This window comes from Pecten maximus, chromosome 7 (assembly GCF_902652985.1).
Source record: "Pecten maximus chromosome 7, xPecMax1.1, whole genome shotgun sequence".
Taxonomy (NCBI): Eukaryota; Metazoa; Mollusca; class Bivalvia; order Pectinida; family Pectinidae; genus Pecten; species Pecten maximus.
Window position 1 is genome coordinate 39,476,582 of NC_047021.1, and position 14,896 is coordinate 39,491,477.

At 34.8% G+C, this 14,896-nt stretch overlaps 1 protein-coding gene across 2 annotated transcripts in view; it reads left to right on the plus strand.

Moving 5' to 3' along the window:
- Positions 1-14,896, plus strand: part of LOC117330814 (FYVE, RhoGEF and PH domain-containing protein 2-like) — an 83,573-nt gene that overhangs the window by 50,918 nt on the left and 17,759 nt on the right. For both annotated transcript variants that reach the window (XM_033889315.1, XM_033889316.1), the window contains 8 exons: positions 1,882-2,909; positions 4,175-4,279; positions 7,538-7,686; positions 8,402-8,558; positions 9,245-9,332; positions 10,975-11,025; positions 11,426-11,484; positions 11,905-12,051. In XM_033889315.1, coding sequence (XP_033745206.1) covers positions 1,882-2,909; positions 4,175-4,279; positions 7,538-7,686; positions 8,402-8,558; positions 9,245-9,332; positions 10,975-11,025; positions 11,426-11,484; positions 11,905-12,051 — 1,784 coding nt within the window. The remainder of the gene's footprint in view (positions 1-1,881; positions 2,910-4,174; positions 4,280-7,537; positions 7,687-8,401; positions 8,559-9,244; positions 9,333-10,974; positions 11,026-11,425; positions 11,485-11,904; positions 12,052-14,896) is intronic.

The following is a 14,896-nucleotide window of genomic DNA, read 5'->3' on the forward strand; positions in this document are numbered from 1 at the left end:
TCTTAAGAAGTCATTGACCAAAGTAATCAGTTTCTAAATCTAAGTCATTGAACTCTCTAATCTTCCTCAGTACAGCTGTATATTAAACAAAATGAGTACAGCCATAAAACAATATTTACAAAGGACAGTGACTGTTGATTAAGCCATGTTCCTCTGATGAGGAATTCAAAGTTCAAAAAGCATGGAACACAATGACACTTTTTTCCCCATATAACTTTGGATGGACTATGATAATAAAATTCATAGTTCAAAGGGCAAGGTATCTGTTCGGACACATACGAGCTATGTTTATAGATGTTGGAGTGTTCCGACATTATGTACAGAACATCAAGTGGTCTCTTCCTGCAATAGACAGCGTGCGATGAATGTTTAAACAGATGCCCTGAGTGGTGGCCCGGCCTCCGTCCCCATAGTCTGCTACGTTTATATGGTGCCCCGGCCTCCGTCCCCATAGTCTGCAACGTTTGTATCTCTCGTGAGGATATAAGGTAAAACTAGGAAACAAAAATCCATACCATTCCCTGATATTAGATAATGATGTTTTATGTATCTACATAACATCATATCAGTTTTGTCTGCAGATCCTATCAACTAAAATATCCATGTGTATCACAAGCCAATTTTACATTTAACCCAAAAACAATGTTGATCCTGTATTTCATAAATTTCACTTATTACATAACAAAGGCAATTTGCCAAACAACTGTGTCGTTCAATAAAAATACTATATTGCACAATTTGTACAATAAATGTGCAAAAGCGACTTTTAACTGCAGAAACAGTAGGTGATATTAATGCGATCAGAACAATTCATCCCGTGCAGAAGGGGTCAATGTGACCTTTGACCCTTTAACCTTGAGCAATTGCCACCAGTACAGGTGAACTTGATATTATGTTACTATGGTGTAAATATATATAAAATCTGTTGAGAGGGGCTCTTGAGGTAATGTCATTCATTCGCTTAAGACCTCAGGGATACCTGGAACTGACTCAGTAATCATTACAGTCAACTGAAAATTACTGACTTCAGAAAATCTTGCTCCGATATACTTATACCCTAAGGTATGTTTTTGATCTGGACCAGTCGATTCACTTATACACACCATACAGACCCAAATACCATTTTTTATCTAATAATCTCTCACAGCGAGGCTACAAACTTGAATAAAAAACCTGTATGCTTCATAAAGTCGTTAAGGAAAAGTTCATACTGGGTTGAAAATAAGGAAAAGTTCCTATTAAATCTGGATTGAAAATAAAAAGGTTTAGAAATAAAGGTTCCTTTATACTTGTGAAAGACTGTTACATGTAATTGATAAAGAAAAGGAAATTGCTCTAGAAATAAGTTTTCTTTATTTCTCTAGAACAGAGTGGGGGTTTTTTTAAAAGAAAGGTGTTTTTTTTAGAAATAGTGCTTTTTCTCATCATGGAACAGTGTTTGGCCAGATTACTCTAGGTTGTATTGGCAAATCCTTAACAAGCTTTATGTAAGTGCATGCATGCACCATCCTTCCCAGCAAAGGTACGGAAGTGCATAGGTTGACTACAGTATCTAAATAAATGGTGATTTTCTCAGTTGTGGTAGCCATTCAGTAAAGTTTCATTGTATTAGGGCTGAATGGTAAAACAATTTTACTCTTTGTCATGATTAATGCTAAATTGTAAATACCTGATGTAACGCTTGAGAATGCTGTTAAAAGGAATTTCTGTCACATTTGTTTCATTTTCTTGTTGTTGCTTGTTTTTTTTATTGTTTTTTTTTTTCTTACTTTTTTTTAACATTCTTTTATTCAGATCTGCAGTAATCTTCATTTCCAAAATTCTGCAGTAGATCCATCTAGAATGATTGGACATTTAATTTTTGTCTTTTTCTCCTTACAGCGCCAAGCAAACCCAAGTTCTTGGACAGACTGTTCAGTAACGTCAGTTTTTCTCGGAAATCTGGACGGAAATCAAAGAATGGATTAGTGATTCACACTCGCACATCACTTGAAAAAGGTGATGATGACGAAGATGATGAAAATGAAGATGATTGTCTTATAGGAAGACTTAGTAGAAAATCAGATGCATCTGGAGGACAAAGAGCTGTAGCACCATCTACTAGCAATTCAAGTGATTCCGGAAAAGGATCTATTCTAGAATCTACTTCCGATTTTTCTCCGACTGGATGTGTTCATGGTTCAGTACCTGGTTCACCAAATATAAGTGGTATAGTGCAAAAACGATTACGTGATTTTCAAAATCTGAATAGTGCAAAAGACAGTTATTCTGCTCCCTCATCTCCAGGAATATACAGGAGTCGGACTGTTGTTCGGAGTGGTGGGAAAATCTTTCTGTTTCCTAGCTACTCGGATAAGGCTAGGAAACACTGTTGTGCATTTTCGCGCGACGAGAAATTTAGTAACCTAGTTATGAAAAAAGGTTTTGTAAAAGCAGTCGTTGAACAAATTAATCATAATGATCCTAGTGGTGAGAAAAATTCCAATCTGGACAAAGAAAATACAAAAAGTGTGCGTGAGTTGAAACAGAGGTTTGAATGTTCTAATAGTGTTGATGAATCTAACAAATTATTGAAAAACAAACATAGACCTCGAACACCACAGGGGTCACCACGACTCCGGCGTGAAAGGAATGCTACTTCCTTGGATACCTCCGATAACAGTGCCAGAAATAGTTTACGATCTTCCGAGTTCGGAGGAACATCACAATCAGACAGTATCTCTAATGGCCAGGATCGGACGGAGGCCGAGTCCGGCATTGCCTCGGACTGTAGCACTGTGGGGTTCTCTACGGTAAATGTGGTAGAGTTGTTTGACTCGAGCTGGTCCGACTCCGACATGAGTTTTGATGAGTACAGTGACTGGGACAGCGATGTAGACAATCAGGAGGATGACCACGACCTAGACAAAGTAAGTAAAGTGATGTCACACTTTTATTGTCTCGTCACAATGAAGGCGGAGTAGCCTGTAGCCTGTTGGGACAAAGGGATACAAAGTTTGTTAAAATGAATGACCTTTACCTACATTGAAGGTCACAGTGGTCAAATATACTAAAATCTTTAAACAATGATTTCTGGTGACCAAGAGATGCAGAGACCTAATATTGGACCAGTTGTATGTTAGAATGAATGGCTACACAATTTATTTAAATGAATAAATCTTGCCTTCTTTGGTATTTGAATAAAGTGATAATAGTATCTGCATAAATGACCTACATCAACTTCAAGGTTGCATTAGAAGTAGGTGAGTTATACAGGCCCACTGGACCTCTTGTTTTACTGATTACTGCTATATAGGGATAGAACGGCATTATTGTCAATGTTCATTATAGTAATAATGAGTTCCATACACATATTAATTAAATTCAAATTCTATGTAGTCCAATGGTTTCCTGAGTTTCAAATATATTTTGCCAGAAGAATTTTTTTTTTTATTTCATCAAAATTCACTAAACTTGCTGACCATATTAACTGTGTAATGGGAACATATGTCTATTGTTACATACTAAGATATTGCTCCCTACTCTATTTTGAATTATGTCCCTTTTTTTGTTTATCCTTGTAACCAAAGTATATCCAAGCCCTATCTGAAAGACTTCAATAATGTCACCAGTAAGATCTTCAGCAAGACATTTTAAACAGTACTGTATGCTCCGATAAATGCTATTGGATTCCTGAATGATATATTCATTTAGCTACCAGTTAATGCAATGAAATTCACCTCAAAATGACCCTGGTTGTTCATGAAGCAGTACAAATGTAAGGAGACATTCATGAGGCAATAAATGCATCAGGTGACCCAGCTTCAAAATGTTCCCTGATTTTCATAATGAAGATTAAGCAACCAAAATGAATAGTCTAAAGTTTGAGGGACCTGGATTTGAATCATTTTTTCTCTTATTTACTATAGTAGTGATTAAGACTTAACTAAAATATACTTGGCTTCAAGGAACAAATATCTTTCCTTATCCACGGAAAGGCTGTTACAGTATACAGCAGTCGCTAATCCTGTTAATGATAATGAAAATAATGTTTTAAAGCAGGGGGTATAATAGCTAGATTGTGGCTTACATTTCTAGTTTTCAATTTTGAAAAACAAAGATGTTGTTCCTAGCCTTACAAGATATTATTGTCCTCTTGAATATATGATACACATTTGTTTTTTGTTTGTTTCAGACATGTGATAATAGTGTCACTCCTGAGTGTAAACTGCATAGGATTGCAGAGGAACTTTTCAAAACAGAAAAGGCTTACGTCTCGCGACTCTACCTTCTTGATCAGGTAAATTTAGGTTACTTGTTCATAAAATGCCTATGTGCCACGGTTCTACCTTTTTGATCAGGTAAATTTAGGTTCCTTTTATCAGAAAAAGCTTATGTCTCACGACTCTACCTTCTTGATCAGGTAAATTATTACATTAAAATTAGTTACTAAATTACTAGCTAGTTGTAGACTTTTCATTTTCCTGAATTAACACCATACAGGGCATGCTATTTTTATAAACATTACAGTGTAATAGGTAGTGGGAGCCGTAAGGGACACATATTGCTTTGGTTGCTTGTTCATATAATATCTGAAAGGTTGCACTGAAGCAGCATTAAAGGACAACCTTTCTGTTAGATGATGGTTGTGTAAGAGATTCCATGTAGTGTCCTGAGTGATGTAACCTTGATCTGTAACATTATTCTTGTCCCTCCAAGGTAAATTCGAGGAGATGTAGCTTTCTACATTTTGATTATTCCAGTTTACATAGTTAATGGAATAAACACTTCTATTAGAACTATATTTGGAATTTCACTATATAGATGCAGAAATAGATTTGAAATGTGTTAAAAGGACTCTCTCTATATATAAATCCAGGCACTTATTGGTGACATTTCCCTTCGTGTCTGGTTAAGCTGATGTCACCCGAAATATAAAGAACTGAACAGCAGAAATGCATACTGCACATCCGCCAAGCTTTATAGTGACTAGAAATATACAGGACTGTAGCGGTGCATACTCATGTCTGACTGATGATTAGAAATACGGTAGATGGGATGTACTTAACCTCTAATTCTGGTGTCCGTGTTGATTCTGACTCCGATGCTATGGCAGAAGAGGTGATAGCTAATTATGACCAATCGGGTCTGGACCAAGTAGATTTACTGTAAATCTATAGTCATTAGTGTATGTTGTTGGACCTCGGATCAATATTGGTTATTGGGCGATGAGACGAGGTGATTTACTCTAATGTTCTGTACATATTTAACCAACGTTTAGTCTATTAGACTTCTTATCAATTCATTTGATTTGCAACCTACATGACAAAGTGTTTTATTCTATCATTTATCACCTGGGTAAATTGGTGTTTATTTCTATCACTTAAAAATTGCCCATACATACATCACGTTACACATAGGTTTCGTTTCTTGGCAATTGCCGTTCTTATAAACTGCCTGGTAGCAGACAATGACTGGAAAAAATCATTGACAACCGAGACTACTTTTTCGTGATGGAATACTAGAAGTTGTGTGACACATGTCCATAAAGAATACAGTGATCAGAGAGGCCACATGCTCATAAGATCAAACATTCAGAGACATTTTCATGTTGAGGATGATTGTGCTGTTTGTATTCAGTAGTAAGTCCATGCCATTAGTTATTCCACCCATGACTATTATAGTTCACCACTAGAAATGCTATTTGCTTGTCCTACTATACAGCCCCATCAGCTCTGTTGAGTCAAATTTATGTGTTGGATCCTTGGGCTTATAATGGGATAAATATGGTATTCTATTTAGTGTGGACAAGATGGAGAATTTCCTAGAATAAAATTGATTAAGGTTTCTGTGCAGTGTTGAAACTTCTGAGTTTGACACTTCTGTTTAAATTTGTGGCAGCTCTTCCAAATCAGCTGGCATCTGAAGTGTATCCAGTAGATTGCATGTGAATAAATGGAAATGTTTTTGTGGATTATGGACCAAAATGAAATGGCTGCTTTTAAAAGCTTTGACTCATGTTTCTGGCTAATGTGTTATTGGGATAGATTGGACATGCACGGCTGCCAGCACTTTGTACCCACAGACTGATGTTTGTTTGGTTTATATAGAATCAATCACAATTAATTTCTTGAGACTTTACATTACATGTTGAGTACCATTACCATATTTAAAACACAATAAGCCCATGTCTGGTATAAAGCCCATGTCTGGTAATTCAAACCCCATGTCTGGTATAAAGTCCATGTCTGGTAATACTGCCCATGTCTGGTATAAACCCCATGTCTGGTATAAACCCTGTGTCTGGTATAAACCCTGTGTCTGGTATAACCCCATGTCTGGTATAAAGCCCATGTCTGGTATAAACCCCATGTCTGGTATAAAGCCAATGTCTGTTATAAACCCCGTGTCTGGTATAAAGCCCATGCCTGGTAATAAGCCCATGTCTGGTGTAAACCCCATGTCTGGTATAAACCCCATGTCTGGTATAAAGCCCATGTCTGGTATAAACCCCGTGTCTGGTATAAACCCCAATGTCTGGTATTAACCCAATGTCTGGTATTAACCCCATGTCTGGTATAAAGCCCATGTCTGGTATAAAGCCTGTGTCTGGTATAAAGCCCATGTCTGGTATAAAGCCCATGCCTGGTGTAAAGCCCAACCATGCACAAATACTTTTTAACTGTTTGTTATATAAGCCCATTCCCTTTTTAAGTGAAATTGTTACAGGGCAGGGCAACATCTGTTTAACTAAAATAGATTTTGACCATTGTCATTGTGCTTTTAAATAATAGCATATGTTAGTTACACCAAGAAAAAAATGGTTTCAGATTTGCTAAATGTGGCTGAAATTTAGGTACTCTCATCTATGAACATTTTTGTGGTGCGCTGGTGGCAGCGGTGGGATTGTAAAAAAAATACTGCCATGATATTTAATGATGAATCAAAATCAGTTGTCAATGAAACTCAATGAAACCATACTTTCAATTGTTCATCTCAAAATCGATTCATTATAGAGTTGTGCTGCTTGGTTTATTTGTGTGATTTGTTTGATGGAGATATTGATTAATTCCTGAGCTACTAACCGACTATCTTTAATCAATATGTTGTTGTTTACATACCAGTACAGTTCTGTCTGTATAAACTCAAGAACTTAATTCAGTTGAAGACATACATTTGGACTCAAAATAGGGGATAGGATGATAAAAGAACAATGAAATCTAATATGTTAACATTTTTGCTGAACTCCAATATGCATTGATAGACTATAATTACCAAGGATGAGCCAAGCCTTTAGGAGTTTGTATGTACAAAACAGATACAGTGAACAACACACAAGAACTACATAATCTCAACACACTATTGCTAGAAATTTCACCCATATGCTATCTTAAAGCAATCGTCTACTACAATATTTGACCCAAGTAAGTCCCATGCCATAACGAAAAAAGATTGAGGGGCATAATTGCTGTAAAATACGGTAGTGTCCTGTTTTCTGATTGATGAATTATTGATCGTAATATCCATGGATTCTATAAAGATGTCACTATTTTTTCAGATTTTCCAGGCTCGGGTTCGTGAGGAGAACAAGACACATAATTTCCTTTCATTGGATGTGATGAATCAGATGTTTTCCAACATAACCAGTATATACCAGTTCCACAACAATTTCTTACTGCCCCAGTTAGAAACAAGGATGAAAAACTGGTAAACATTTCAGGGCTTTTTCTCATAGATGCTCTTCTCCCTGAAGACCATTCTAATACAAAGAGCAGATTGAATATATCTTGGATTAGCCAACCTTCTGAAAACTCCACATAAAAAGCACAGTATAGAATTAGGGCAGCTATATTCAAACTGGAATTCTTCACAATTTAGCTCCATCTTGCCCAATAGACCAAGTGAGGTATTCAAATCCTTTGCTGACAATTGTCCATAAATATGTTGTTTAAAAGCTTTTTCTCAAGAACCACATGTACAGACTACATTTAACCTTTGGTAGGAAGTGTTCCAAGGTGATGGGGAATCAAATATACAAGTGGAAATGGGCTGACCTGTAGAATAAGATATAATAAATGGCAAAAATATTGGTTAAATTTGATAAAATTATGTAGCACTTACATTTTCAAGAAAGCTTCAAAAGGAGCTCTTTGATAAATTGGCCCACCAGGAGACGGAACTAATGCATTAAAATTACTTGAGTTAGTTATATCAAAACGTAGTTACTTTTGTATATATGTATTGTATTATATACAGTTATGTATGTGTATTTGTAATGTCGCTTGTTCTGCATTCCTTTCCTACTGAACAATTCCCAATATCACAATAATTTACAACCAACTCTACTTTAATGTCCCTCCCATTATGTCACCTGAGTACTGATGCACGTTTTCATGAATATCTTTCTCAATTTATTTTACAGGGAATCTTTACCAAAAATTGGAGACCTGATGCGGAGCAATGCTCCATTTTTGAAGCTTTATACAGAGTATGTTAAAAATTTTGACCATGCCATGAACCTGATTAATGCTTGGTCCGAGAAATCTTCCAGATTTGCAGCAATCATGCAGGAAATACAGGTACATCTGCAATTTATTATATTCTAAAATATTTTTGTTTAGATTAAAATTTCTCTTGATTACAAAATTTATTTTTATATGGTGTATGGCATGGTAGGGTATCTTTTGTCATTTTTTACTCATTTGTAAACTTTTTCCAAGTAATTTCTTTTGGAGAACCATAACAAAATTTGATACCATTTGACACCTTTGCCTTTATTAGGTAAATTAAGTGCTATCAATATGTTTCATACATAATCCTGACTCTGGTTATACAAATTAACATGTACACAAGCCAGAAAACAGTCCTTCTGACATAAATCTGAACATTACAAAGGGGACATTTAAAACAAAAAAAGATATTTCTGATTAGGTCAAAATTGCTTAATGCAAAAAAATTTAAATAGTCTATCCAGCTGCATGAACTATCTATTTGTGTAACTCCTTAACTTTCTGGAATTAAACATTTCATTTCACTTAAAATTATATCATTATTCAATAATGATAATACATTTATAGTACATACAATAACATAATGATATACATTACATATACAAAATGTATATAATATACTGGTCCTTACAATGTAGGTTTATAAACCTTCAACTCAGAATACGTTCATTCAAATGCAATACCTTTTTCTATATTTTAAGAAATATGGAGTGTGAATAAAATATTTGTGAGTTTGTAACTGTCTTTTTCAACAGAAAACTCCAGAGTGTGGCAGCCTGACATTGCAGCATCATATGTTGGACCCAGTCCAGAGGGTACCTCGTTACCAGCTACTCCTACAAGGTAAAACCCACTCACACTTATGATTACTCAATCATTACAATAGCTCCTCCTAAAACATCACAATGATATCACCTACTTTGTTTTAAATGTCTATTGTTATGTATTTGAGGATAATTTCTCACTGTGAAATTCTGATCACATATTCTATAGTTTCGCTTCAAAACTGAGCTGTTTTAAATGTCTATTGTTATGTATTTGAGGATAATTTCTCACTGTGAAATTCTGATCATATATTCTATAGTTTCGCTTCAAAACTGAGCTGTTTTAAATGTCTATTGTTATGTATTTGAGGATAATTTCCCACTGTGAAATTCTGATAACATATTCTATAATTTTGGTCCAAAACTGAGCCAACATCCAGAGTTATCCCCCCTACCATTCTGCTTGGCAGATAGTTGTGTATGTGCTTTTCCACAAAAAATGTCATGTAATTGGGGACAAAATATGAGCCTGCATAGTGCAACCATTCCTATCTTTGATGGACTCCTGTCTGGAGACTCGTTCTGAGATCAGCTGGCATAGAGCTACATCAATAATCACCCTCCTTGGCCTGCCATCTGTCAGCCGGAGATCGGACTCCCTGATTAGCTCCGCTCTATTCACCCTGTCCACAATAGCAGTCACACAGTGGTTGACTATCTTTTTTCCATTAATTGATCATTAAAATTTATGGAAATAGTGGTGGAATTTATCATCTTAGAAACACCTGACACTAAGTGGTATTCTTTATTCTAAAAATAACTTTCATTGACAGTGTGTTTTGAGAGAATAAATGTGCCAGCATTTTGGTGAATTTGTTAAAAAGTCAAAATCACAATTCAGCACATCAACATACTTGTATTTTTTTCATCTCACATAATTTTAACATTTCATACACATATATTGTAGTTAAATTGAAAATATTTCATTTTTGGCTACTGTATCACCAAATGAATAGATGATATCTAACAGTGTCTTCAGTAATATCAAAATATTAGCCACATGAGTGAAATTTATTTGGTATTACTGAAGGTACTGTTAGATATTCTGTTTATTAGATTTTAAAGTAAAATATACCAAGGCAGCTCAATCTCTCCCAGAATTTATTGCAGTCCCCTGTCATCAGCTCACAAATATACACCAAATCGTGACATTATGACATATTCTATCTTTCATTATGATGTCACATAACATGACAGAGAGCTATATGCAAATCTTATTTTTTCCCTATGTCATTTGTAAGCAGTGTTCTGATTGGTCAAATCAGAAAAAGTGATATTTTTTTCACTTGTGAAAAATATCACTTTTAAAGAATGAATAATTTTTGATATTTCACTGGTTAAAAAGTAATAAAGTAGATTTCTTAATGACAATTATATACCTTTAATGCTGTAAAATACTTTTTTGACATCCAAATTTTAATGAATTATAAAATTTTAACAGATAAATGCAATAAGTTGTTTCATTAGCAAATTAAAATTACTTTAGTGTTTTTAGTGCAACTGGATTACCAATTAGATACAGAAAATGTTTACAGTATTGTACATGTAGCAGCACCTCTTCCTTGCTTTAAAGTAAACTTTCAAAAATTTGAACTTCATATCAATTGATAAGAAGACCATTTTGTATAATTATATTAACAACACTATGTTATTATTTGCAGATTACCTGAAACATTTACCCGAGGATTCACCTGATAAAGAAAATGCTGAAGGTACTCTTAAGTTTATATTTATCTGGGGGGTTTCAGATGAACAAAATGCTGAATGTAGATTTACTTTGTATTAACTTAAGGATTTCCCTGATAAAAAAATGCTGAAGGTACTCTTAAGTTGATATTTATCTAGCGAAATTCAGATGAAGAAAATCCTGAATGTAGATCTAGTATGTATTTACTTAAGGATCGATTTCCCATGATAAACAAAATGCTGAAGACAATCAGCCCATGTCTAGTAAAAGCTCACCCAGTCAATTATAGTAGAAATATCAGGACATACCATGCTCTGCAATAAATCCATCAACTTTTAAGACTGTATGAGCTGGCTCCCTGGGCTTATTGTAGGATAATTACAACATTTAACTTATAAAGGACAGTTTTAATATTTTGTTTGTAGTGGCCCTGGAGCTTGTTACTAAGGCAGCTAGTCATTCCAATGAAGCTATGAAGAAAATTGTAAGTAAAAGTTTTCTTGCTGAATTTGTCCTCTAAAATTGCATTTATTAACTTAAATTGTAAGAATTAATCATTGTACACTCAATTCTGTGTATGGTAAATGTAAACAAATCAATAGTCCTGAAGTTAGTTATATACCAAGGATCTTATATGAGCTATCTTTTATGACACAATTTTAAGAGTGCAACCTTTATGACAAGTCTGATTTTTTTAAGAATGAGAAAGCGATGTAATATCATTTACATCTCATTTCCATATCATTTCCAGCTCATTGGAAATGGAACATGATGTAATATTCTGGAAGTTCATGTTGATCAGTCTACTATATAATATGTAATACAAGTGTACATGATACTTTGATCAAGTCACATCCAGAGAGAGAATTACTGTATGTTAATACCTAAATATGTTTTTCTATAGGAGAAGTTCCACAAATTACTGGAAATTAACGAAAAGTTTGGTGCTGCAATTGACCTGATCAGTCCCACCCGAGAGCTTGTAAGAGAGGGTCGTATCACCAAGATCTCTGCGAGGGGTGGGGAGAGGCTGGACCGTTATGTGTTTCTGGTAAGTGTCTGCTCAACTATTGGACACACACACAGTCACATCATTCAAGCTCTTTTAAAATCACACATAATGAACAAATCTGTCTCATCCAAGGTCACAATGAAATAATTTGTCTCATCTAAGGTCACAATGAAATAATCACTCACACCAAAGGTCACAATGAAATAATTACTCACACCAAAGGTCACAATGAAATAATTTGTCTCATCTAAGGTCGCAATGAAATAATTTGTCTCATCTAAGGTCACAATGAAATAATCACTCACACCAAGTTCACAATGAAATAATCACTCACACCAAAGATCACAATGAAATAATCCCTTACACCAAAGGTCACAATGAAATAATTTGTCTCATCTAAGGTCATAATGAAATAATCTTTCACATCCAGGGTCACAATGAAATAATCACTCACACCAAAGGTCACAATGAAATAATCCCTTACACCAAAGATCACAATGAAATAATCCCTTACACCAAAGGTCACAATGAAATAATCACTTACACCCAAGGTCATAATGAAATAATCTGTCTCATCTAAGGTCACAATGAAATAATCTGTCTCATCCAAGGTCACAATGAAATAATCTGTCTCATCCAAGGTCACAATGAAATAATCTGTCTCATCCAAGGTCCCAATGAAATAATCACTCACACCAAAGGTTACAATGAAATAATCACTCACACCAAAGGTCACAATGAAATAATCTGTCTCATCCAAGTCACAATGAAATAATCTGTCTTACCCAAGGTCACAATGAAATAATCTGTCTCATCCAAGGTCACAATGAAATAATCACTCACACCAAAGGTCACAATGAAATAATCCCTTACACCAAAGGTCACAATGAAATAATCATTCACACCCAAGGTCACAATGAAATAATCTGTCTCATCTAAGGTCACAATGAAATAATCTGTCTCATCCAAGGTCACAATGAAATAATCACTCGCACCAAAGGTTACAATGAAATAATCACTCACACCCAAGGTCATAATGAAACAATCTGTCTCATCTAAGGTCACAATGGTATAATCTGTCACACCCAAGGTCACAATGAAATAATCACTCATACCAAAGGTCACAATGAAATAAACATCCATAAGGTCACAATGGTATAATCTGTCACACCCAAGGTCACAATGAAATAATTACTCATACCCAAGGTCACATTGAAGTAATCATCCATAAGGTCACAATGAAATAATTTGTCATACCATGATTGTATCAAAAATATTTTCACATCAGAACTTCAGAGGATGTTATACCATATGTTTCATCAAAACATCACACGTTTTATTACAACCTCAAAATAAATTGATTTTTCTCAGACATAAAGAGAGTTATGTTCCATCAATATTAATAATTGGATAGGGATACTGTGACTCATTTACCCTTCTATACCCTTGGGATATGATATTTAGACATGCACCTCATTGAAGTGGGTCAGGTCTAAGCTTAAATGCTGCTCTAGGGCTTGAGAGTAAACAGAGTTTTTCAATTAAAGCAATGTTATAGTGTGCTTTGAAGACGAAGACAATTAAATTTTGATTACAAATCAGCTTCATTTTGAATTGACAATTATAGTTGTTACTTTAGAATGTTTAATTTGTTCTGAGGAGAAGCGAGCTCAATGACTTCGGTCTTAGTGACAGTTATTTGATTTTATTTTGTTTTGCGTCTGTGATTTCTTCCTGTTACTTTGGCCTAAATGACTTGGGGAATACATTCAGTATAGCAGATTCATCGATTTCCTCATTTGTACAAGAAAATTTTTATTGCTCATTACTAGATTTCTGTGGTTCAACCAAACAAGCACAAATGCCATAAAGCATTGCTTAAGCACTACAAGGGTGACAGTGTTACCAGCAAAAAGCAGTGATTAGCTTAATTAACTAAACGTTTTTGTCAATTCAATATTTGAAGTTTTTGTGATGGTAACGAAGCAAAGACGATTTGTAGGGATCACTGCTATCATCATCATCCTCATCATCCTCATCATCTACACAAAGACTTCTGTGAAGGAATGTTGTGAATTACATGAAACTAAAAAGTATTGATTATTCATCCCAGTTTGATCATGGCTCAGATCTGAAGTTAATTGTCGCCACTGTGGAATTTGGCTACTAAAGATATTTTCAAGTAATTGTACTATATAATTGATGCTTTCAATATGCAAATTTGGATTGTGGGATTGCTTCCTAAAATAAATTATCTCAGTTTATTTACAGAAAATGTTGGAATGAATTTTACATTGAATGGACATTAATTGTGTTGTTTTAGTCGTATATTTTAAGCCCACCATTCTCTTCTGTTGTCCATGGTCTGTCCATCCATAAAACACTCCTTGTTATTGCTGTTCTTGAGAAGTACTGGGAGGATTTTTCTCCAACTTCATATATAGGTTCCCCTTGGTCTCTATCTGTGCTCATTTGATTTTCAGTCTGATCCAGAAAACAAAATGGCCACCAGGCAGCCTTCTTTGATTTTGAAAGTTGAAGTTTGTTATCGCTGTTTTTTGAGAATACTGGAAGAATTTTTCTCAAAATTAATGTGTAGGTTCCCCTTCTTCCATTGTTGGGCCCATTTAATTTTGAGTCTGATCCAGAAAACAAAATGGATGACAGTAGAAGTTTAGGATTACAATTTCTAAATCATAGAAAGTTCTTAGAGAAAATGTCAGTCATAGATAGAACCACTCAGTCAATGGTGGACGTTAAGATCCCTCTGGAATCTCTTATCTAACAACATCAGGATTTTACTATTTTATCATTTTCATCAATCTAACTGATAGACGCAAATCAGAATATGATAAATTACTGATTCTTTTCATTTTATGAGGAA